This window comes from Lissotriton vulgaris, chromosome 7 (genome assembly GCF_964263255.1).
Source record: "Lissotriton vulgaris chromosome 7, aLisVul1.2, whole genome shotgun sequence".
NCBI classification, from domain to species: domain Eukaryota; kingdom Metazoa; phylum Chordata; class Amphibia; order Caudata; family Salamandridae; genus Lissotriton; species Lissotriton vulgaris.
Window position 1 is genome coordinate 133,525,159 of NC_141695.1, and position 23,271 is coordinate 133,548,429.

At 48.9% G+C, this 23,271-nt stretch overlaps 1 protein-coding gene across 1 annotated transcript in view; it reads right to left on the reverse strand.

Annotated features, from left to right (window-relative positions):
- Nucleotides 1–23,271, reverse strand: part of LOC147701002 (phospholipase A2 inhibitor and Ly6/PLAUR domain-containing protein-like) — a 243,572-nt gene that overhangs the window by 110,174 nt on the left and 110,127 nt on the right. The window contains exon 4 of the mRNA XM_086929289.1: nucleotides 12,280–12,423. Coding sequence (XP_086785415.1) covers nucleotides 12,280–12,423 — 144 coding nt within the window. The remainder of the gene's footprint in view (nucleotides 1–12,279; nucleotides 12,424–23,271) is intronic.

Below are 23,271 nucleotides of genomic sequence, written 5' to 3' on the forward strand. Positions count from 1 at the left end.
CTGAGGCGTTACGAGCACGAGCTTGCTGCTTATTGGCTGTGAGCTGTTGCAACTAGGAAGTGTTGGCAGCCATTTTGTGATTCTGTTGAAAGGAGTAAGGAGAAAAAAGGGCGAAAAGAATAGGAAACAGGAGGATAGGAGAACTGTAATCTCTGTGGGGGAGACATAAGAAAATGAGGGAATGGCATACCCAGCATGACTCCATACGTCTATGACGTGACAAAGGACGTGGCAGCCTGCACTCGTCGCATATGCAACACGCAGCGGGCGCGAACCCATACATACATGACGTAATGCATGGCTTGGTACTGCATACCCTTCGCATACCAAAGTAGCAGCTGGCGCGACCTCATACGTATATGATGTTACGTGGGACATGGTGCCACAAACCCATCGAATACGAAATGCGCATCATTTACGAGTTTACCAATATGGAGGATAGGATTCGCGTGCTGATGGAACTTGGTACACTACCAGTACGGGACTCCAGTTTTCTCAACAACAAAAAAAATGATATACAAATATTTTTTTTGAAAATATAAAACATTACATCATTTTTAAAGGTAAAAAGAGGATAATAGAGTTCCAAAATATTTAAAACATATAGGTTTTATAAATATTAAAATATGAAATTAACATTTAAAAACATTTATAGATGTTATAGTTAGGAATTAGCATTTAAAAAACCTTTGAAATTCACTAAAAAAACTTTAGTTTTCACGGACATTATAGTTAGTTGGACATTTGTCTCATAGAAAACCAGAGAAATTCGCCCATTATAGTTAGTTGAGCTAACTATAACTCACACAACCGCCATGCACTGCTGATGACGTCACATATTACATCACTCATGACATAGTCACTGACATCACTGACATCACTGATGACATCACTGATGCCATCTCAAATTACATCAGATGACATCATCCACGTGATAATCTAATACACATAGTGAGGTCCTAATATGAACTTTGATACACCCACTCTAAAATACAGACTACTATTTTTGAAAGCATACACATAACAGTGCCAGATACTACATACCAGCAACTATTTCCTAGGTCTACACACACATGCAGTCACTTATACATGCAGTTACTCATCAATACAGTACTATAATATGCACGCATACACCTATGCATATAGTACATACATACCCCCCACACTGCATTAGGGACCGCCACCTCCCTGGGGCTCTAATTTGATTTCCAGTACCTCTGGTAAGTGCAACAGAGTTGTGTTGCAGAGAGGTGTAAATAGGGGCGTGGTGTTGGACCACCTCTCTGCAACGCAGCCCTGTTACATTTACTGGAGGTACCTGATGGGCTTGTTGGCCCCCAAGGACCTTCAGGATTCAAGGGGACGTAATCCCCCAACTTACAACGTGCCAGGAGGTGCGTTTGCACAGTGGGGCAGGGAGAGGGCAGGCCTGATATAAGAAGTTAGCACTCCTGCTACGTGGGACTTACTGGTGGTAGTAAAAGGGGTAGTTGGCCCCCAAGGTTGACGTGGGGGCTAACTACTCCTCCTGTTACCTCCGGTAAATCCCGCACAGTGGGATTGCTAAGAGGTGTTTGAAGGCCATGCTCACCTTTCTCCACCACTCTGCAAATGCGAATGCTGTGTTATAGTTAGAAATTAGCATTTAAAAAAACATTGAAATTCACTTATAAATTATAGTTAGAAATTAGCATTTAAAAAATCTTAGATATTCACTGAAAAAAACATAGGTTTCAGAGACGTTATAGTTAGTTGAACATTTCACTCGTACATAAAGAGAGAAATTCCGCCTTTATAGTTAGTTCAGCTAACTATAACTCGTGCCCCCCAATGTACTGCTGATGACGTCACATATTACATCATTCATGACATGGTCAGTGACATCACTGATTATATCACTGATGACATCTCAAATGACATCACTGATGACATCACTGCTGACATCATCCATGTGAAAAGGTGATGCACCTTCTCATACTCTAATATAACCTTTGATACACCCACTGTAAAATACAGACTGCCATTTTTGAAACCATCATCACACCAATATCAGGTACTAAATATGCACTTACTGATTCCTAGGTCTACACACACATCCACCCATTCACCCACACAATCACTCATACATGTAGTCACTCTTCAATACAACACTATCATATGCACTCATACACCTATACAGACCCTCACACACCGCTACTCATCCATGGAGTTACTCACACACCTAGTCAGTCTAGCAACAAATCAATCATACTCCCATTTACTCACCTATACAGTTATACACACACCACTTCACTTATTCATACAGATACTAATGTATACTTACTCTCGTATATAATCACTGATACAAGTACACACTCATCTATACAGTCACACTCACAATCACTGACTCTCACATATTGTCATGTATATACTCTAACTCTCACATACACTGCCTTTTACATATGTAGTTAGGGTGGGTGGAATTTGCGTAGTCACGCTACGCAAAGTTTCACGAAATGGCAAAAAATCTCCGCAAGCACGGGAATTCCGTCAGCTTGCAGAATACATTTTTGTGACAGGAGCATCGTGCCAGAATGAATCCTGACAGCATATATTTATATCCAAAAAGATGCCACAGTTTTGTGTAATACCTCTACTCAACTGGAGTACTACTGGCTAATCAGTAAGTGCTACCTCATTGGGTAAATGTATAGTGCCTTTCCTACAATACAGCTGCGGGCCAGAAGAGTTTTCTCCAGTGACGATGTGTGCCTATAACTTTGCCACTGCGCCAAAAGGCGCTGGCGTCCCTTGAGTGAGCTGTCCATCATAGTGGGTAAAGACATTGCTTAAAGCTAGTGTATGTGGGGCAAGGCCAAACAGGCGGGGCTTCTATACGAGTTCACATGCCTCTTGTTTCTAAAATTTCAGAGACCGATCAGAGCAGCAGATAAGGAGAAAGAACCTCCTGGTCGCATGAACTACACAGGGATTTTGCTCGAGAAAGTCAGGTATGCAAAGGCCTCAATCAAGGATCACAGCTAAATTTTAACTGTAGATGTGGAAAGAAAGCACACCTGCCCAGCCTCGACCGTGCACACAAACTTTTTAGGCTGAATAATGCGTTCCTGAATTTGAGCTTAAACTCAGGCACCTGCTTCATTTATATCTGTAAGTGCTTCTTGTGGAGGTTTAATTTTTGTGACAGGAGCATCATGCCAGAATTAATCCGGCACTGCATATTTATCCAAGAAGATGCCACTGTGTTGTGCAATACCTCTCTATTCACCTTGCTCACGAATTCCGCTACGCCGTGGATCGCGGAATTTCGGCAATTCCGCATTCCACGCAGAATGCGGAATTGCTGAAATTTGGCAAATTCCATGAGTGGAATGGAATTTGCCTCCCACCTTTAGTAGTTACTTGGACATGTACCATGTACTTGGACATGTAATTAATTGGACATGTACCACTGAGACATCCATTCACTCACCAACACACCCATACACACACTCATCTACCCATACAGCTGTTTCCACATGCACTCTTGAACCCATACACCCAGTGAATCAACCACTCACACATCTATGCACAGAGTCACACACCTCTCACCCACCCACACTCTCAGTCTCCCATACAAATACTTAGGCGACCAATAAATAACCCATGTAGACACTCATGTAGCTACTGACCAACCCATGCAGCAGCTTATACAACAACAGACAGACTGATACAGATATTCACACAGTTAAGTCACTAACCCATGCATTCATTAAGACACATTTAATCACTCACTTATACAGTCAGTCACGCACCTACTAAATCCTCCATCCAGACACTTATATACTCACTCATTCTTCAATACACCTTGGCATGTATATAAAACATATTTAAACTTTAAACAAATACACAGTCACTGGATGATGTCAGCAGTGATATCATTTGAGATGTCATCATCTCGGGCACGCCATGCATGTTACAAATCTGATAATAACCTGAACTAACTATAACGGTGGTATATATATATATATATATATATATATATATATATAGATATATATATATATGCTGCAAGGACTCGTCTCAGTTTCTTGAACGAAACCGACAGCCAGAACACGCAAAAAGACGAGGTAGACCCAATTCGGTGCTTCTTTTTTTATTTTGCTTTAAAGTGCAAAATAAATTATATAATATATATATATATATTATATATATATTATATATATATATTATATATATATATATACCACCGTTATAGTTAGTTCAGCTAACTATAACTCGCGCCCCCGCAATGCACTGCTAATGATGTCACATATTATTATTATTATTATCAGATTTGTAACACGCATGGCGTGCCCTGCCGTTATAGTTAGTTCAGCCCACTATAACTCGCGCCCCCGCAATGCACTGCTTATGATGTCACATATTATTATTTTTATTATCAGATTTGTACCACGCAATTTCTTTTTTGTTGAACAGTTCTAGTGGGAACCATCTTCTCCCCTCCTTACTGGTACATTGATATGTGCTGGTGCACTGTTTCGAAAGCCATACAAATAATCTGTATTACCAGCATGACTTCTGATATTAATGATCAGCCATATTAACCAGCAGTTTACTTTCATTTCCAAGTCTGGGGTAGAACCCAGTTTGGTAAATGCCAAAAATTGTAATATATCAAGCTGAGTTGCCACCATTCCTTCAATTATCTTATTCAAGATTGCACGCTGAGCTCTGGTTGAAAACTGAAACAAAAAGAAGAACATGTATATGCTGTATATGGTATATAAGTTGGGGCACACCTTCATCAAAAACAGGGGCATCATTTACAAAGCCAACATGACCAGAAAAACTGACAATCTTGCAGACAAGCTCACCATCTCTGGTGGTTCTTTGCAAACCTGCATACAAGACACTATCAAACTTCAGACAAAGAAGTAGGAAAAAGAAAAAAAACTAGCATCAAGTCTGTTTCCTATATGCACTGAGGAGCTGGAACAATATCTCTGTATCTATAAGCAGTGCTTAATTTGTAAAAGAATGAGTTCCGGTTTCACCGGCCAGTGCTACTAAATGTGGGCATGTCAACTTTCAAAGCTGCTAGTCTTCATGCTACCTGATGCCTTTATAATTCAGTATCAGACATTCCTTGCCCCTTTATCGCACTCTTGTAGGTTCATGCTTTCTCCCCTTGTGACTGCTTGCCTGTTTCTCTTCCTCCTTTTTCCACCTTCCTTTGTTTTTGTCTCTATTGCTCTCAGTAAATGTCTGATGAGGAAAAATAATGGCTGGACCCCAGAAAAGAGCGTTGGTGGTCCCCTTCGGCAACCACCTGTTCACATTAAGCACTCTTTATAAGGATTACCCCAACACTGCCACAGTTGGGGAAGAGTTAAAGACTCAAATCTATAAAGAAATCTATATCACAAAGCAGAAACCAACCAATCACCAGCTACCTCTCCAATCAATTGTTGACTTATACTTGCCATTGACCATGTAAGGCACTATGCTCTATTTTGTCTGGGTTTCGACTATACAAATAACACATGAATACATATATAAATGCCTACTGGCGGTCACCAGTAGGTAGATATAGTTAGAAATGTAGTTTCCATAGGAAACATTTTTTTTGACTTGGCTATAACTTTGGTGTACTTTTTGACCAATCTGCATGACATTTTTCCCAAAAAGTGTCATGGTGGGTATTATTGATTGGGAAAGTTTCTGAGGGATCTCTGTTGTAGGGACCAAAATTTGGGCTGCGAAATAAGGTTTTGTTTGTAAAATTAATTCCCATAGGAACCTTTACCTACAGCCTTTAATTCTGAATGAGCTTACACCAAATTTGGGAGTGAGGTAAATGTTTTGCTTATTTGATGTCAATCCGTTCAGTTATTTTTGAGTAATTTAAGCCAAAAAAGATAGTGATATCTCTGACCATGAAGCCTTTGCGAACAAAGACAAGCTTGTCCAGTGAAATGCACTGCTCTGATTGGCTGCCAACACTTCAATCAGGAAGTGTTGGCAGCCATTCTGGGACTTGGCTTAAAGCCGAGTCCCAGAAAAAAGTAAAATAATAAAGAAAAGGGTGCAAGGTAGGAATATCCTGAACAGCTAGATATATTGGGCCGGTCCCACAGGAACCCCAACATGTTTTAAAATCATTTTCATAAATTTTGCCCAAGATTCACGACAATTTTTTTAAAAAAATGTGCGGTTTCCCGCATGTCTTTTGTTAAAACTACCGGGTTGGCCAAATCCCTGGGGCATGAAGGAGGGGGGCTTATGGGCCCTTGTCTTGGGATTTTTAGAAACCATGGGGACCTCCACCTCCTCTGGGCTGTAACAATAAATATGCAGGGGGCCCGCTCTGACCCCCACAGCCAATGGGACAAACACCTCCACGGGGCTCACTGTATTTATTTTACAAAATGCGGGGGAGGCCCTATGGCATGCATGGGCCTGCGCGCCCCCTTTGCTGTCCCGGGAACCGTCACCTCCCTAGGGCATACTGTATTTTTTTTTAACATGTGGTGGAGGCCCTTTGGCCTCCCCCGCTGCCCCGAGGATCACCACCTCCCAGGGGTTATCTACAAGATGGGAGGCCTTGCATGTCCCTAGGGACTGCTACACCCAAGAGACAGCTTCAGCAATGTTCCGGGGTGCCCACTCCCGGGACATCTGCTTCATGGAAGCGAGAGAAATGAAAATGCTCTTGCTTCCATGAAGCTGAGCAGTATCGCTTTGGGCACAGGGAGCTGCATGTTTTTCAGGTCCCTCTGCCCAAAAGCAATGCTGTCTCCGGCAGTAAGTGGGGAGCCGGCAGGGACTGCAAGGTCTTGAGGCTCCCTTCGCAGTCCCCAACGACCTGACATTCTCAGGGGGATGAGGTCCCTGGGGCATTATCGACCCTGGGAGGGAGGACAAAGATGGCCCCAGGGGATGGGGTCCCTTGGGCTGAAATAGGCCTTGGGAGGGGGGACATGTGGCCCCTTCCATTTTTTGAAAAGGTATATTAATAAAGGCCTGCCCCAGGGGATGTGGTCTCCAGAGCCAGAATAGGTCTTAGGTGGGGGGCCATGTGGCCCCCATTGCATTTAAAAAAATAAAAGAAAAAAAAGATCAGGCCCTTGGAGATGGGGTCCGCGGGGCCCAAAATGGTCCAGGGAAAGGGGGCTGCGTTCCGAAAAAATATGCTGCAACTCACTCCCCCTTCCTCCACTACTCTGTAAATGCACCTCCTGGTGTTGTTCTGGTTGGGCGATGAAGTCCCCTTGACAGCTGAGGGTTCTTAGGAGCCAAGAAGACCTCCTGTTACCTTCAGTAAGCCCCGCAGAGCCGGATAGCTAAGAGATGGTCAGAGGCCATGGCCCTTTTTTCACCACTCTGCAAAAACACCACTCAGGGCATAGCCATTAGGGAGATGAGATCTCCTTGCCTCCTGATGGCCCTAGGACAAAAGTGGACTTCTTCCACCAAGCAACAGTGTGCTCAGAGGCCCGTTTGCAGAGTGGTGAACAAAGGGGGCATGGCCTCTGACCACCTCTCAGCAACCCAGATGCGTGGGCCTTACTGGAGGTACCAGGAGGGCTAGTTGCCCCCCAAGGACCATCAAAAGTCAAGGGGACTATATACCCCAAATAGTAGTGCGCCAGGAGGCAGGTTTGCACAGTGGAAGAGAAAGAGGGAGTGCAAACCAAAACACCTCTCAGCAAACTCACTTTGTTGTGCTTGCTGAAGGTAACTGGTGGAGTACTTGTCAACCAAGGACCCTCAAGAGTCAAGGGGACTTCATCCCCCAACCAGTCATTCATCAGGAGGCACATTTGCATAATGGTAGAGAAAGGGGGTATGGCCACAAACATCCTCTCAGCAAACCCACTGTGTGCGACTTGCTGGAGGCAACAGGGGGGGTGGTTGTCCCCCAGAGACCCTCAATAGCCAAGGGGACTTCATCCACGTACTAGTAGTGCACAATGAGGCACGTTATCAGAGTGGTGGAGAAAGGGTGTATGGCCTTCTACGATTACTCAGCAATCCCGCTGTGTGGGACTTAGTGGAGGTAACAGGAGTGGAAGTTGGGGCCCTAGGATATCCTTTGGGGATCAACTACCCCTCCAGTTACCTCCAATAAATCCCACACAGTGGGACTAGTAACAAGGGTTCGGAGGATATGCCCCCTTTCTCCACTACTCTGCAAACTCGGCTTGTGGTGCACTACTGATTGTGGATAAAGCCCACTTTAGTTCTGAGGGACCTTGGGGTCCAAGAAGCCCTTCTGGTACTTCTGTAAGTCGAACACAGTGGGATTCCTAAGAGCTGGTTATAGGCCTTGCACCCTTTCTTTACAACTCTGCAAACGCGGTTACTAGTTAGAAACCATAGAAATTCACTGAAAAAAACAAAGGTTACAAGGAAGTTATAGATAGGAATTAGCATTTAAAAAACGTAAAAATTCACACAAAAACAAAGGTGTTGGAAATTACCCTTTTTGCAGGGTTTTCCCCAAACTTTTTGCTTCTTCCTTCCTTATTTTTACTGACCCGTGGTTGTAGGCAATAGGACTCTGGGAGCTTTACCACTGCTGATCAGTGCTACAGTGCATCTGCTCTCTGTGTAAATTGTTATTGTAATTGGTTATCCCTGATTGGCATATTTGTATCACCAAGAGGTCCCTAGTAAAGTGCACTGAGTACAACTGCTACTAGTGGGCCTGCAGCACTGATTGTTCCCCCCACATGAGTAGCCCTAAAATGGTGTCCCAAGCCTGCCACCTGTGTGCAGTCTGTGAACTGCCATGTCCTCCTGGTCAGTGTCCCCACTGACCAGGCCTAACCCTTCCCTTTCTGTACACATTGGTCACCCCTATGGAAGGCCTAAGGTGACCCCTTGGGCAGGGTGCGGTATATGTGAAAGGTAGAGCATGTAATAGTGCATGTGACATGCTCTGGTAGTGAGTTACAGCCATTTTTGTTTTTCACTATTGTAAGGCTATCTTGCCCATAGGCCTTCATGGGGAATGCTGACTACAGTGGTTACCTGCATATCTTCCCATAGGAGGAAGATAGGACATACAAGTCTGGTATCCCTGAACTCAGAATTTAATAACACATCTTTTAGGAAAGGTGGTTTTTAAATCCTGTGTTTGAGAACAGCACTTTTAGAAAGTGGCTGTTCTCTTGTCTGACCTTTCTGTGTGCCTTGCCTGTTTGTGAATTGACTTTCTGGTTTCTGAGTGGCAAGGGCTGGGTGGCTCCCAGAGGCTCAGTGGGCCATCCCTGGGCTGAATGTCTCCATCTGCATCTAGAGTGGGGGTAGGGGGAAGCACCTGGGCCTGAATAGGGCTGTGCCTGCCTTCCACAATGCTGGCTCTACCTCCTGCTGGGCAGCTGACGACCCTGCCCCTCTCTCTGAAAGGAAAGGAGAGGCCAGGAAAACAAAGATCATAAGGAACACCCAGAACTGGTTCAGACCGGGCTCAGAGCACTCCTGCACAAAGGGAACAAAGAATTTTACTGGTATAAGTGCAGGACCCCAGACTACAGAAAATTATATCATCCTGGAATCAAGAAGGAACCTCTGCCAAGGAGAAAGATGGAAGACTGAAGAAGGAAGACTGTCCTGCTGTTGCTTTGCTAGACTGACCTGCAGTTGCTTTGGTGCCAAGGAGAGGGTAAGGACTTTGCTTTGTGCTGTATCCTCTTGCTTGAAGGAATCTCCAAGTGCCTGAAGAAGTGCTGGCTCCCTGTTAAGAAGTCACAGGAACAAAAGGACTGAACCCCCAGCTTCCTTGAACTCTGCTGAGAGAGTTCTGTCCTTCCTAGAGTGCTTGGGCCAGTTGTGGTGCCTCTGGAAGTTGTACCTCTGTTGGGGAGCTGGAAAACAAGATTTTAAAGACGTTCTGCAAGTTTTATCGCATCGTTCACTTGGAGTGCATCCCCGTCAGTGCCAGGAAGTGAAGGCCGAGATCGTTGCAGCGCCTGTTGCCACTGCCAGAGTCGTCGCATCCTTCGCTTGCAGGACGCACCAGACCGTTGCGGGAAGATTACCATCGCTGCGAGTATCGTCGCAGAGCCTGTCGTCACTGGGTGAGATTGTCGCACCGCTTGCTTGCAGACCGCATCACGTTGCTGCGAGAGTCGTCGCAGAGCCATCGCATCAAGGGGCTGCAAGAGAAGAAGATTGACGCGGAGCCACGCATCGTCACCGCACCGGAGATCGTCGCTGCCCCGAAGATGGTAGAATCATACCTTTTGCGAGCCGCTTTCACCGAAACCTGCGCACCTGAATCCACTCAAGGTATCGCATCCCTCTCCATACAGACCGGACTCACAGCAATATGCCCGCTACGTCCAGCGGGGTTGTCGCATCTCCTCCCCAGGGTCTCAGGAGTGACGCATCACTTGCTTTTCAACGCTGCAGCTTTCACTTGGAACTTTTGTTGCATCTAAAGGTACTGTTGGCTAAAACATGACGCACCTGTGGATTATTTTAATGCAACCTTAGGAACTCATATGAAACCATATTCTTTAACTGTGTATGTTGGACTTTTGTCACTTTGGACTTGTGTAGTTTAGATTAAATACATTTATTTTTCTAAACTATTGTGGAGACAGTTTGTGGTGTTTTCACTGTGTTACTGTAAGTGTTGGTACAAATACTTTGCACATTGCTTTTGATAAGCCTGACTGCTCGTGCCAAGCTACCAAGGGGATGAGCAGGGGTTATCTAAAAAGTGTATCCTTTTTACCCTAACTAGAAGCAAGTGTCCCTATTTGGACAGTGGTACCTACCTCTGCCAACTAGATACCCCCAGTTCTAACATAAGGTTACATGGATGTTATAGTTAGGAAATGGAATTTAAAAAACCTTACAAATTCACTGAAAAAAACAAAGGTTACAGGGACGTTACGGTCAGATTTCACTTGTACAAAACAGTGAAATTCAGCAGTTATAGTTACCTGAGCTAACTATAACTTGTGTCCTTGCAATACACTCATATATTACATCACTCATGACATGGTAAGTGACATCACTGATGGCATCTCAAATGACATTAATGATGACTTCATCCATAGAACCACTCACACACCTACTCACACCCCCATACAACCTTTTGTATTGCCACTCACACACCCATACAATGACTGACATACCCATTCACAGGCCAGTACTCACACACAGTTACTTACACACCCACTCCCTCACTCACTCACTCGTACAGGCATTCACATAACCATTCACTCACCCATACAGTCATTCATGCAACCAGTTACTCACATATACAGCCAGCCACATAACCACACACTGACCTATAGAGCTACTCACACATCCACTTATTTAGCTACATCATCACACACCCATGCATTCACCTAATCAGCCACTCAACAAAGCCAATAACTCACCGATGGAAGCACTATGACACTCACTCACACAACCACTTACATACCTGTTGATACATCCATTCAAGCACTCACACATTCCTGTGCTCACCCATACAGCCATTCACAGATGCTCACTGTCCAATAAAGTCACTCACAGATGAAGTCAATAAACTAAACACCTACTCAAACAGCCACTTACTCACCCATACAGCTACCTACACAAGTCAATTACTCATACAGCCATTCAGAGAAACACTCATCCACCCATATATTCACTGCACACCAACTTATACACTGATAGAGCCACTTACACCATACATCTACTGGCATACCTACTCACTCACCAATACAGCCACTCACACAGTATCTCACTCACCGCCACTGCTAGTTACAAAACCACTTATACAGCCACTCACACACCCATACGCAGATTAATACATACAGTCAAACATCCATTCCCATGATATATATTAAAAGTAGTTTAATATACACCTAGCACCCTACTTTAAGTTTTATAGTACATTAGGATATATGTTTAACAATCATAAACTCCTACAAAATACTTACACTCACTGCATGGTATCATCAGCGATGTCATCATAGATGTCATTTAATATGTCATCAGTGATGTCACTGACCATGGTAGTCAGTGATGTAATATGTGTGGTCATAAGCAGTGCATTGCAGGGGAGTAACTTATAGTTAGATCAGGTAACTATAACTGCCAAATTTCACTGTTTTGTTTACAAGTGAAATCTGACAAAAACCATAACGCCTATGTAGCCTTTGTTTTTTACAGTGAATGGACTCTGGGCTAACCCGAGAGACATTCAAACAATGAAGCATCTTAAAAATAAGTTATTGATGCATCGTGTCAACTGAGTTTAGGTCAAAAAACTGGTGCATCAGGCCTCACCGAAGGTCATTGTAACAGCATAAAAGATGCACTTTGTCTCCACTCCAGTGCAGTTTACGGTATCTGTAGTATCACAGGAACTGGAAGTTACATCAAGGCACGATTTGCAGGTCACACCATTCAAAGTATCATTAGATGGAGGTACTGAAACAAAATTAAAAGATCTAGTTTCATAGCAGGGAACATTTAAGCCTCTTAGTGCTACACCAATAAGAAAAGCAATGATCGAAATCAATTTTTGCAATGTCTTGGTAAATACCCAGAGTCTAATTGGGTTACAATTTAACAAATTGAAGCACTACCCAAGTGCATAATAGGCACTAAATGAACATACGCCTAACACAAACTAATGTAATATTGCACATACACAATTACGTTCAATAGTGGTGTAAGGGAAAGTGGTTAGCAAGGGGGAAATATTATGTCCTGTGTGTAGACATTAAAAAGTACATATGGTAACACACATTAACTCATCATTTTATAGGCCTGGGCTTAGTTTGCGGAGTTTTGCTACGCAGAACTCTGCATAGTTACAAAAATGTCTGCGAAGTTCCATGAGTGGCGGAATGCAGTGTGAACTGCAGTTTGTGCTGGTATTCCTGCCGCTTGGATCGAAATTCTACCGAGTGGCAGCTCGCACTCGCAAACTTACCGTTTGCGATCGCGAGCGGTATAAAACTCTACAGAGCTTGCGGAGTGCAGAAAACTCCACAAACTCCGCAAACGGAGCAAAGTTCACTGCCCAGGCCTGATCATTTACCCATGAGAAATGTATTACATGGTGCACATGTCTGACATCGGCATTACCGATGTGGCCCTTCGCGTGGTTAGGTCCATTTTGGACAACCGCTCTCAACAGGTGTAGATGCCCACTTTTTCCTCGTCCTCCAGTCTAGTTGCCACTGGGGTATCACAGGGGTCAACGCTGAGCCCCCTGCTCTTCGACATATATCTTACCCCTTTGATCTACCTGGCAAAGAAGCTGGGTGCCAAAATTATGGCTTATGCCGATGACACCCAGCTTCTCTTCACCTGGAAGGGCGATGATCTCCAAACTGATGTGGCCCAGCATTGTCTGTCTTCTGTATTTTCTTGGTTGGCTCAGGCAAGCCTCAAATGCAATGAGGACACATCTGATATTTTCCTTTATGGCCAATTCCCTCCCGCTTTCAGAGAATCTCTCTGGCCCGCAGGGTTCCCTTGCCCCAATGACAATTGTTGGGGTGCCAAGAACCTGGGAATCTGGTTTGGAGCTGATCTCAGTTTCCACAAACAGATTAAGCGTCTTTCAGGGACGTGCTTCGGCACGCTCAAAGCCCTAAGGAGGTCCTTTCCCCTGCTCCCCCGCTCTGCCAGGGAGACTGTGGTCAGGGCACTTATCCTGTCACGCCTGGACTATGCTAATGCCCTGCACATCAGCATCCCTGGGTACCTCCTGGGGAAGTTGCAGGTTATCCAGAACGCAGCTGTCAGGCTCCTGTTTAACATCTCTAGGAGAACAAGTGTTCGCAAGCAGCTCAACAACCTGCACTGGCTTCCGGTGGCTCAGCGAGTGCGTTTTAAAACTCCAACTCTGACTCGCAAGGCTCTCCATGGTCCATACCCAGCCTATATGAGCTCTAAGTTTGCGTTTTACTTTCCCAGCCGCTCTCTCCACTCTGCCTCCCAAAGACGGTTGGTAATTCCCAGGTTTCAACGCTCCCGACTTGGGGGACAATCTTTTGTGGTCAAGGCCACCACCATGTGGAATGCTCTGCCTGATCTTATTCGACACACTAAAGAATTAGCCACCTTCAAAAAACTTCTCAAAACTTATCTGTTCAAGCAATCTGTGTAAACTTTCTGTCCTTACTGTCACTGACCTCACTCCATGCCAGGATACTCCTGAGTAGCAGTGCGCGCTACAAATCTCTTAATAACATAACATAACATGTCACTTGTGTATATGTTTTTAAGTACTTCAATATGTCTACAATAAAGTATCCTGTACATATTTATATTGAGGAGCAGCGTAGAGCGGTACATTATGCACAGGGGGAGAAGGTGCTGGTGAGGAAAGATTGCATGCTGCAAGAGGCAATTTTTAAAGGAGGCCTTGCCCCCCTACCAAGTAGAATCACATCTTAGGTATGACGCAGACCTTTGTTAGACACACTCTCTTACTTTTTTCCTTATAAATTAAGTTTGTCCATATTTTATTTTCATTTTACTGAAACAAAATTTTTTTGATGCACACATTCTGTAATACTTCTAGCAGCAACAATTCCTACCTCCGAACTGAAATCTGATAGTGGGGCAACAACAGCCGTGTATGCTTTTTGCAAACGGCTTTTCTGAAGTGTCGACACTCTCAGTTGTTGTTTGGTCCTGTATTTTGGAATCAGGAATGTAGATTGTCTTCTGGCACTGTCTGTATTTTGTTATGACGAATGTTTCATTCCTGGACATAGGAAGAATGTTTGCTGTGGTAACAATGGCGACTCTGCACATATTTACCCATCCCACCTTTTAACAACACTTATCAGTAGTTTATTGGCCGTTGGATCTGGACCTTTTTTAGCTAATTTGTACTTTGTAGTTGTTGTACTCTCCTATGAATGCGAGCAGGCCATTCTAATAATTTGAACTCTTCCTGGATTTAAAATGTATCTTCAGTTTCAATTTTAGATTATTATAAGGTATCTACATAATGGATATCCTTTCATAATCTACTAGGGTCATTTTTAGGATTCGCATAGGGCAACGCATGCGCTGCCTCTCCGAGGCATTAAGCAATTAGTATATTGGGTGAAACTCAAGGTAATTTATACTGCTGCTTGCCATTGGTTTAACTCTGGCATTGCTCTTCTTATCTGGCATTTCATTTGCTGCTGTTCCGATACTCACTTCCGTTTATTCAGGAAGAAGCACAGCCTAACTTCAGTTTTCTTCCGCTTTTGTGTGTTCATCTGTAGTTGGTGAGCACTATATTCTTTTATGGTTTCCTCCTCTTCCTACTCTGGCTTCACCATGGACCCGCCTGTGACCCCCACGGAAGCCGGTAGGGAGCAGCTCGCCATGTCTGCGCACTCCCGCTTTAGCTTTAAACAGTTTAAGCTAACATACGGGTGACGCGATTACTTCAAAAGCAAAGATATGAAAGTATTTTCTTTACTTTTAGGGAATCGGGACACCCGCGCTTTAGCTTACAATGTTCATAGCTAAAGTGCGAGTGCGGCGATTGTAGCAAAAGTCAACAAATAGAAAAAAAGACATGGCTGACATTTTTTTATTTGCCTACGTTTGTTACAATTGCCGCACTGGCGCTTTAGCTATTAACATTATAACTACAGCACAGGTGCCGCGATTGCCTAAAAGTGAAGAAAATACTTCAATTTCTTTGCTTTTGTTAGCTACTAGCATCACAGCCAGGGGGGAACCCAAGTGAGAAAAAGCCATACTGACGCCGCCAGGTAACGTCATATCCTTCTGCCAAAGGCTGGGAGTTTGGTATGGAAGAAACAGTAAGCAGCGCAAGGGGCTGGTTACCGTGGTTAACGAGCTCTGCAATCATGGTGCTTGCAGAACTGTCTTCCGCTCGTCCTGGGCCGTGAAAAATCACCCGCATGGCTGGCTGCATTCAACCCTTGCCAGGCATCACGTCACGGAGTCAGTGACAGACCGCGTTTGCAGCGGTCGCTCAGGACAGACTTCTGTCACTGGACAGCAGACTCACCGAGGACAGGCTATATGTCTCCTGAAAGCCGGAGCCTTCTTGGCATCATGTTTTCCGTTCCAGCGATCATGAAGGCCACAGCCAGGAGGCATCGCGCAATAAACAGACCACGCAGTGTCAGCGTAAAAGGCCATTTTATTAGACCAGAACTGCGAATCTGTACATAACAGTAACATCAACAATAACAGTAACAGCAAACCCCCACTCACACCTTCCCCCTCATTCGTTTCATTCACTCCGCTTCATCACCAAGCCCTAGAGGCTCCAACCACCTTTCTTCTTGCCCCTCAATCACCGTCATCCAGCCCCCAGTCGTTGCGTCATTCCATTCACGCTTCTATCCGTCCTATGCAAACTCCCCCCCCAAGGGATGGGTGTGCTCGCTCTTGACCCCCTTGTCCCTTCAAATCCTGCCTACAGCAGCTCTGGCCTAAACTGGCAACGCTATGGACCGACCCAAACAAACCACCTCCAGTTGCCGGGTGGGTGGGTGGCCGTTTGATCTCCCTCCCGATGGTGCCAGGCACAGAAAGAGGAAGTTCCCTTCCTCCCCCGCGCTTAAATACCCACCCCCTAACTCCTCCCCTTCCCCTACCTGGCCTATCCCCTGCGCGAAAGACCCCGGGGGAAGACTATTCTGCGACTCTGCTTCCCCCGGGGCCCGGCATCGCGCAATAAACAGACCACGCAGTGTCAGCGTAAAAGGCCATTTTATTAGACCAGAACTGCGAATCTGTACATAACAGTAACATCAACAATAACAGTAACAGCAAACCCCCACTCACACTTCCCCCCTCATTCGTTTCATTCACTCCGCTTCATCACCAAGCCCTAGAGGCTCCAACCACCTTGCTTCTTGCCCCTCAATCACCGTCATCCAGCCCCCAGTCGTTGCGTCATTCCATTCACGCTTCTATCCGTCCTATGCAAACTCCTCCCCCAAGGGATGGGTGTGCCCGCTCTTGACCCCCTTGTCCCTTCAAATCCTGCCAACCAGTGAACCCCCTGTAGGGCGGTTCACTGCCCCACCCCCTCACAGGGCCACCCCTCCGACACCAACACCCCATTCACTCCCTGCGACACCAGATAGCCTCGTTCCACAACTTGCTCACCACATCCCGCATCTCCATCATGTAGAACGCATTGCCTAGCTGAGACAAGTGCACCCCGCCATCCCTAAAAACTCCTCCAGTCGAATCCCGGCATGTGCAATGACCTTAATGTCCCTGTTCGCACAGTAGAGTCTCATCGCCCTATTGAGTTTCCTCCGAGCCTTCTCAATGGCTCCATGTTTCACAGCCCCTCTCCACACTTTTCTGGGGACCAGCTCCGTCCAGGCAATGCAGGTCCCTGCAAGCCTCGATTTCAAAATCTCCAAGTCCCTTTGCATGAGTTGTAACAATGCCAATCCAGACAGTTGCACCAGGTCATTTTCCCCCAGGTGAATGATCAATAAATCCGGGCATCCCCTCTGTGGGACCATCTTCGCGAGTCAGGGCAGTGGTGCCTCCATCGCATACCACTCCTTCCCCACCATTTCACCTCGTGCAATTGTCCCTTCAGTCCCAGGTTACGGCCGTAAACCTGCTGCTCCACATATTTGGATGCCCAATGCACGAAGGAGTGCCCAACAATCCACGTCACCGTCCTACCGCCCGGTCCACCCACGCAACCTACGAAGAAAAAGATGTAAGAACAAGCAAAAAACTGTGTAAAACAACCAACCACATGCCTGGGACCAACCTACTTCCTCACATACCTCTCACAACATCGCGACTTCCAACGCCCAATCTTCTTAATCCTGTCCCAGGACCAACCCAGCCGGGCCGCCGCAGTCGCAGCCCCAATGCGAAAAGAGTGAGTGCCGAAACCAGCCCCATCCATGCCCAAACGCCTCAAAGCCATACACAACACCGCCAACAACTGGCCAGCCGTCACTCTCGCACCAGACACATGGCAAAAAATCTCCCCACAGCGCACCCCACCCGTCCCCAGGAAAGTCCGCCACTCCAAAACTTGGCAAACCGCCCGCCAGACTCATTCAACCACACCCACTTGCCTCTGCCCATTTGATCCGTTTTGGAGCAACTCAGCCAAATACCCAAACGCCCCGCATCCATACAAACCTCCTCAAACAACCTACCCGCCCCCGTCTCGTACCCAACAGCTCAGACACCCGGAAAGCCCCAAAAAACATCCACACCATGCACAAACGAAAAAGACCCACCTCAACCGGGTCATAACAGCATTCCGGCAACACCCCAACCAGCCGAACCAACAAGTCAAACGTCACTGCCTCTCGCAGCCGACCCTCCCCAGCTCCCCGTTCCCGACCCCAACCCCACAACATGCGAGCCAAAACCACATCCTTGGTCGGGTCAAAACCCAGGAACAAAACACAGTAGAAAGATATCCCTGCTAACTTCCCAGAGATCGTAGCCGCAGTAAACCCTCGGTCCATGCAAGCCAACACGTAACCCCGCAGCCCTTTCACCACAGTCGACTCCCCGCTCACGACACCATCCACCGTCCAGCCCATGAAAGCACTAAATTCAGACCATGCCAAACGATAAGTCCTCCTCGTGGTCGGAGCCAGCGAACCCTCCACCAGACCAATCATCCTCACTCCCCCAAGGCCCAGATGCCGGCCGGCAGCTCGGTCTTGCACGTATCTGCTCCCGGTGCCAGGTGTCGATACCGCTGCCACTGCGAACGAGACAAAACATCCGCAATGTCATTATTCACCCCAGGGACATGTTTAGCCCGAAACACCACATTCAGATGCAGGCACGCCAACATGAACCTACGCAACAGCCGCAGCACTCGCAGGTCCCTCGCCCTCTGATGATTCACCAGCTCCACCACCGTCATATTGTCGACGTGGAAGAGCACAGACCTATTCCGAAATTCCTCCCCCACACCACCAGTGCCACGAGCAAAGGGAAGAACTCCAAAAAGGCAATGCTCCTGCCCTGCTTGATCCAGGAGGCCGGCCAGCTCTCCGCACACCACCTGCCATCCCAGAAAACACCAAACCCCGCTGACCCAGCCGCGTCAGAGTAAATTTGGCATTGCCAGACCGCCCTTTCCTCGTCAAAGTCCAAGGACACACCATTGAAATCCTGCAAGAAGGTGATCCATGTCCTCAAGTCCGTCCTCACCCCCAAGGAAATCCTCACTCTGTGATGCGGAAGCACTGCCCCCGACATGGCCATGCCGAGCCGCCTGCAGAACGTCCGTCCTGCCCGCACCACCCTGCACGCAAAGTTAAGGAAACCCAGAAGCTTCTGCACCGCCCTCAAAGGGATCCGCCGTTCCCCCACAGCCCACTCCAGACATGCAAGAATCTCCTTCACCTTGGTCGCAGACAGGCGCGCCAACCACTGCACCGAGTCCAGTTCAATCCCCAGGAACGTGAGGCAACAGCTGGGACCAGCCGTCTTCTCGGGCGCCAAAGGCACCCCAAACTGCAAGGCCAAAGCCTGGAACCGCGACAGGGCCCTGCCGCAATCCCCGGTCTCCGACCGCCCCATGAAGAGGAAATCGTCCAAGTAGTGGGTGACTTCACGGCACCCACTGACCCGCACCATGACCCACTGCAGAAAAGTGCTGAAAAGCTCAAACAGAGCACATGAGATGGCACACCCCATGGGCAAAACTTTGTCCACGTAGATGGCCCCCCCCAAACTGCATACCCAAACGCGAAAAATCCGCCGGGTGAATAGGCAGGAGACAGAAAGCCGACTTGATGTCACACTTCGCCAATTCCGCACCCGGCCCACAAACCCTCACCAGGCGGATCGCATCGTCCACCGACGCATACAGCACTCTCGAGTCCTCCTCCGCAATAAAGTCATTCACCGATTGACCCTCCGGCCACGACAAATGGTGAATCATTCTGAACTCCCCTTCCTCCTTCTTCAGCACCACCCCCACGGGGAAATGATCAGGTCCGACAATGGCCAGTCAGTAAACGGGCCAGCCACCCTTCCTTCCGCCACTTCCTTCTCCAACTTTGCAGACACCACCCCCGGCAATTCTTTTGCAGAACTCAAATTCTCAGCCCAACGACACTCCCTGGGACCCTAAAGCCCTCCGTGAACCCCCAGAAGAGCTGCGCCGCGGCCTCGCGATCAGGATAGCACGCGAGCCACGGGGCCATCACCTCCACCCTAACCGGAGTAGGCGCCCTTCGGTCCAGGCTGGCCCCGCCCCCTCGCGTTTCTCCACTGCTCAGAGGGGGTGGTGAGCGTGAGGCACTGCGTAAGGGCATGCTTCCCGCCACACTTCGAGCACTCATGTTTGAACTTATAGGGGTACCTGGAGCAGTACCCCCGATTGTAGCTCCAGCATGCCCCCGTGGAATAACCCCCCTGCTTGGACTGCTGTCCCGAGACAATGGTGCTGGGCACTGTTCCACCCCCCGCCCCGCCTTGGGCGGGACGCGGCGGAAAAGACCGATACACCACCGGCAAGCCACTGGCTGTATGGGTGGACGCCGTCGGGTGCGAAGACGCCATCCACTGCATCCAAAGCTCCTGGTCCACCTCCTCCCAACTCTTCTCCGGCTTCGCGCTAACCCTGGCCCAAAACTCCTCATCGTAGCTTAACCAAGCAAACCCCCCAAACTGCATCTGGGCCTTGCGAATGATGTCCATGTACTTAAACAGCGCAATTGCCCGGTCCAGATACTTCTGGCAATAAACACTGGCAAAGATCAGGAAAGCAGACGTCCAATTCTCCATAGTCACCGGCACTCTAGGGCACCTCGTCAGCTCCCACTCCTCCTCCTTAGACCCCTCCTTGGCCTGTACCTCCCGATGAAGTAACTTAAAAACATCCACAAACTCATGTTTCCAGATTCGTTCCTTGAGTTTCTCCGATAGATGAGACCCAAGAGGCATCGCCAGCCCATATACGGCAGCTTTTTAGGCACCTTCACCCCCTTCTCCTCTTTACCATCACCTTTGTCTGTCTGCACCCACAAAGTGACCGACTTACCATCCACCTGCTTACCCTCCTCAGGTGGACCGCCCGATGGCTTCTCCCCCTCCCGCACAGAACCGTCCCCCACACCCACCGACCGGCAGGTCCGCTTCCGGCCTTCCCCCCCCCCCCCCGTGGAGCGTCATCCCAAGCTGCCCACCAGGCGCTCTCACCTGTGAGTGCCGGCGTCTGCTCCCGGGGCCTTCCTCTGGACTCCGTCCCCCGGACCGCCACCGATCCGGCCTTCGTCTTCGCCACAGTCTTGACCTGTAACACACCAAGGTCGTCGTCTCCCGCTGCGCCGCCTATGCCTTCCAGGTCATTCCGCACCTCCCCGTCTTCCAGCTCCTCACTCTCAGCACTATAATCCAACTCAAGCACCGGTTCCAGATCCACACCCACACAGTCCACCTCCTTCACCGCACGCTTCACACCCTTCTGCACACTCCCTCGTCCACGCATTCCAGAACCGCCACGTGCCGTAGTTGCCGATCCCTCGGTGGAGGGACAGCCGCCGCGGACTGCCCTACTGCTTCCGGCCTGCGTCTTGGAGCCATCTTGCGCCCCGCCAGGCCCCCCCGGGCTCTGCCGACAACCGCCGGCTTGGATCCCCTCCCACCCCTCAGGTCGCTCGAACCTGAGCGGGCCCTGGCACCATCGGGCCTCAGAGCCGTCCCGGCCGTCCCTACTCCTGCCATACCCCCCGAGGGAGGGATGGCCTGCCCTGCCTTCCTAGCCCTTGCCCTCCTAGCCTCCTCCTCCTGCTTCTCCGCCTCCCGTTCCTCCTCAGAGGTCGGGGTGGGAGGGCCCTCAATCTCATGGCCCCACACCGCACCCACCCTGGCATGAGTCGCCTCGGCCCACCTGACCTCCTGAATCTGCTCCAAGATCCGCTCTCCCCGGGCCCTGTCCTCCCAGGAAGCCGCACCCCAGATCTGAGGGGGGGGCGGGCAGTAGCCAAAAAATTCACCCCCCGGGGGAAGAAACCCACCTGCTGAAAACCATGAACCCAGCCAGGCCCGCCAATGGGGATCAGAGCGGGGGTCCCGCTCCGGCCCGCCAAATCCCCGGACGCCACCGGCCGCACAACGGCCGGGGTGCCCGCCCTGGAACCCATGGACAAGTCAATGGGGGCCTCCTCCTCCAGCTCCCCTGGCTCCCGCAAGGCATCCCCAGGCCCATCCCCCCCAAAAGCATCACTTGCAAGGTGCCCGGCGGGCCCAGGGGCCCCACCCCCACCCAGAGGCCCCACCTGTACCAAAGCAGGCCCAACAGGGACGACCGCCTGCCCCTCCCCCTGTGAGGCGCCGGCCGGCACCAGCAGAGGCCCTTGGGGCGGAAGCGCGGGGGGCGCGGCCCTCACGGCCGCCCCCGAGGCCCCAGGCAAAAACTCAAGCGGAGGGAAGGCCCGCGCAGAAAGGCTCCTGCGCTTCCCGCCCCTCGCCGGATCTTTAGGAACACCGCCCCCCCTCCTGCCGTCAAACCCCCCCGCAGAGTCCTGCTCGTCATCCTGGCAGGCCACCACCGCCGCCTTAACCCCGGCAGAGGCAGCGCGCGTGCCCCTGGTGGCCCCCACCCAGGCCTGATCCAAAACCCCCGGCTGAATAAGGTCTTCCCAGTCGGCCCTCGCAAGCAACAGCAAGGCCTCACGGACCTGCTCCGCAGACACTCCAGACATCTTGCCAAAAACTACCCACAAAGTGAAAAACGAGAAAACCCAGCTGCCGTGAAACAGCTCCGAACGATATCCAACCACAACTAGCACTACGCCTCTCAGAAACTAGTCCTAACTACCTCCTTTTGATCTCCCTCCCGATGGTGCCAGGCACAGAAAGAGGAAGTTCCCTTCCTCCCCCGCGCTTAAATACCTACCCCCTAACTCCTCCCCTTCCCCTACCTGGCCTATCCCCTGCGCGAAAGACCCCGGAGATAGACTAGTCTGCGACTCTGCTTCCCCCGGGGCCCGGCAGGCTGGCAACACGTGGGCTGGTAGTTAGGTGAGAAAAATAAAATCCGGACAATTCATTTCAGCAGAGCGGCAACATGTGAATGTGGTGCCGGTGCTGTGCATGTCCTTTCAGAGCAAGGCTCCTGCCCGACTATAACTGTTGTGGCATCATTGGCTGGCAACAAACAGTCACTCTGCTGAGGAGAAAGTGCACACGGAGTGAGCGTCATCAGGAGGAAGTTTTTCACGCCCGCCTCACTAGCCCCCACCCAGGTGAGCATTTCACAGCCAACGGGGCATGGGGCCTAATGATATGTTCCACCTCACTTTTTCCTATATTTGT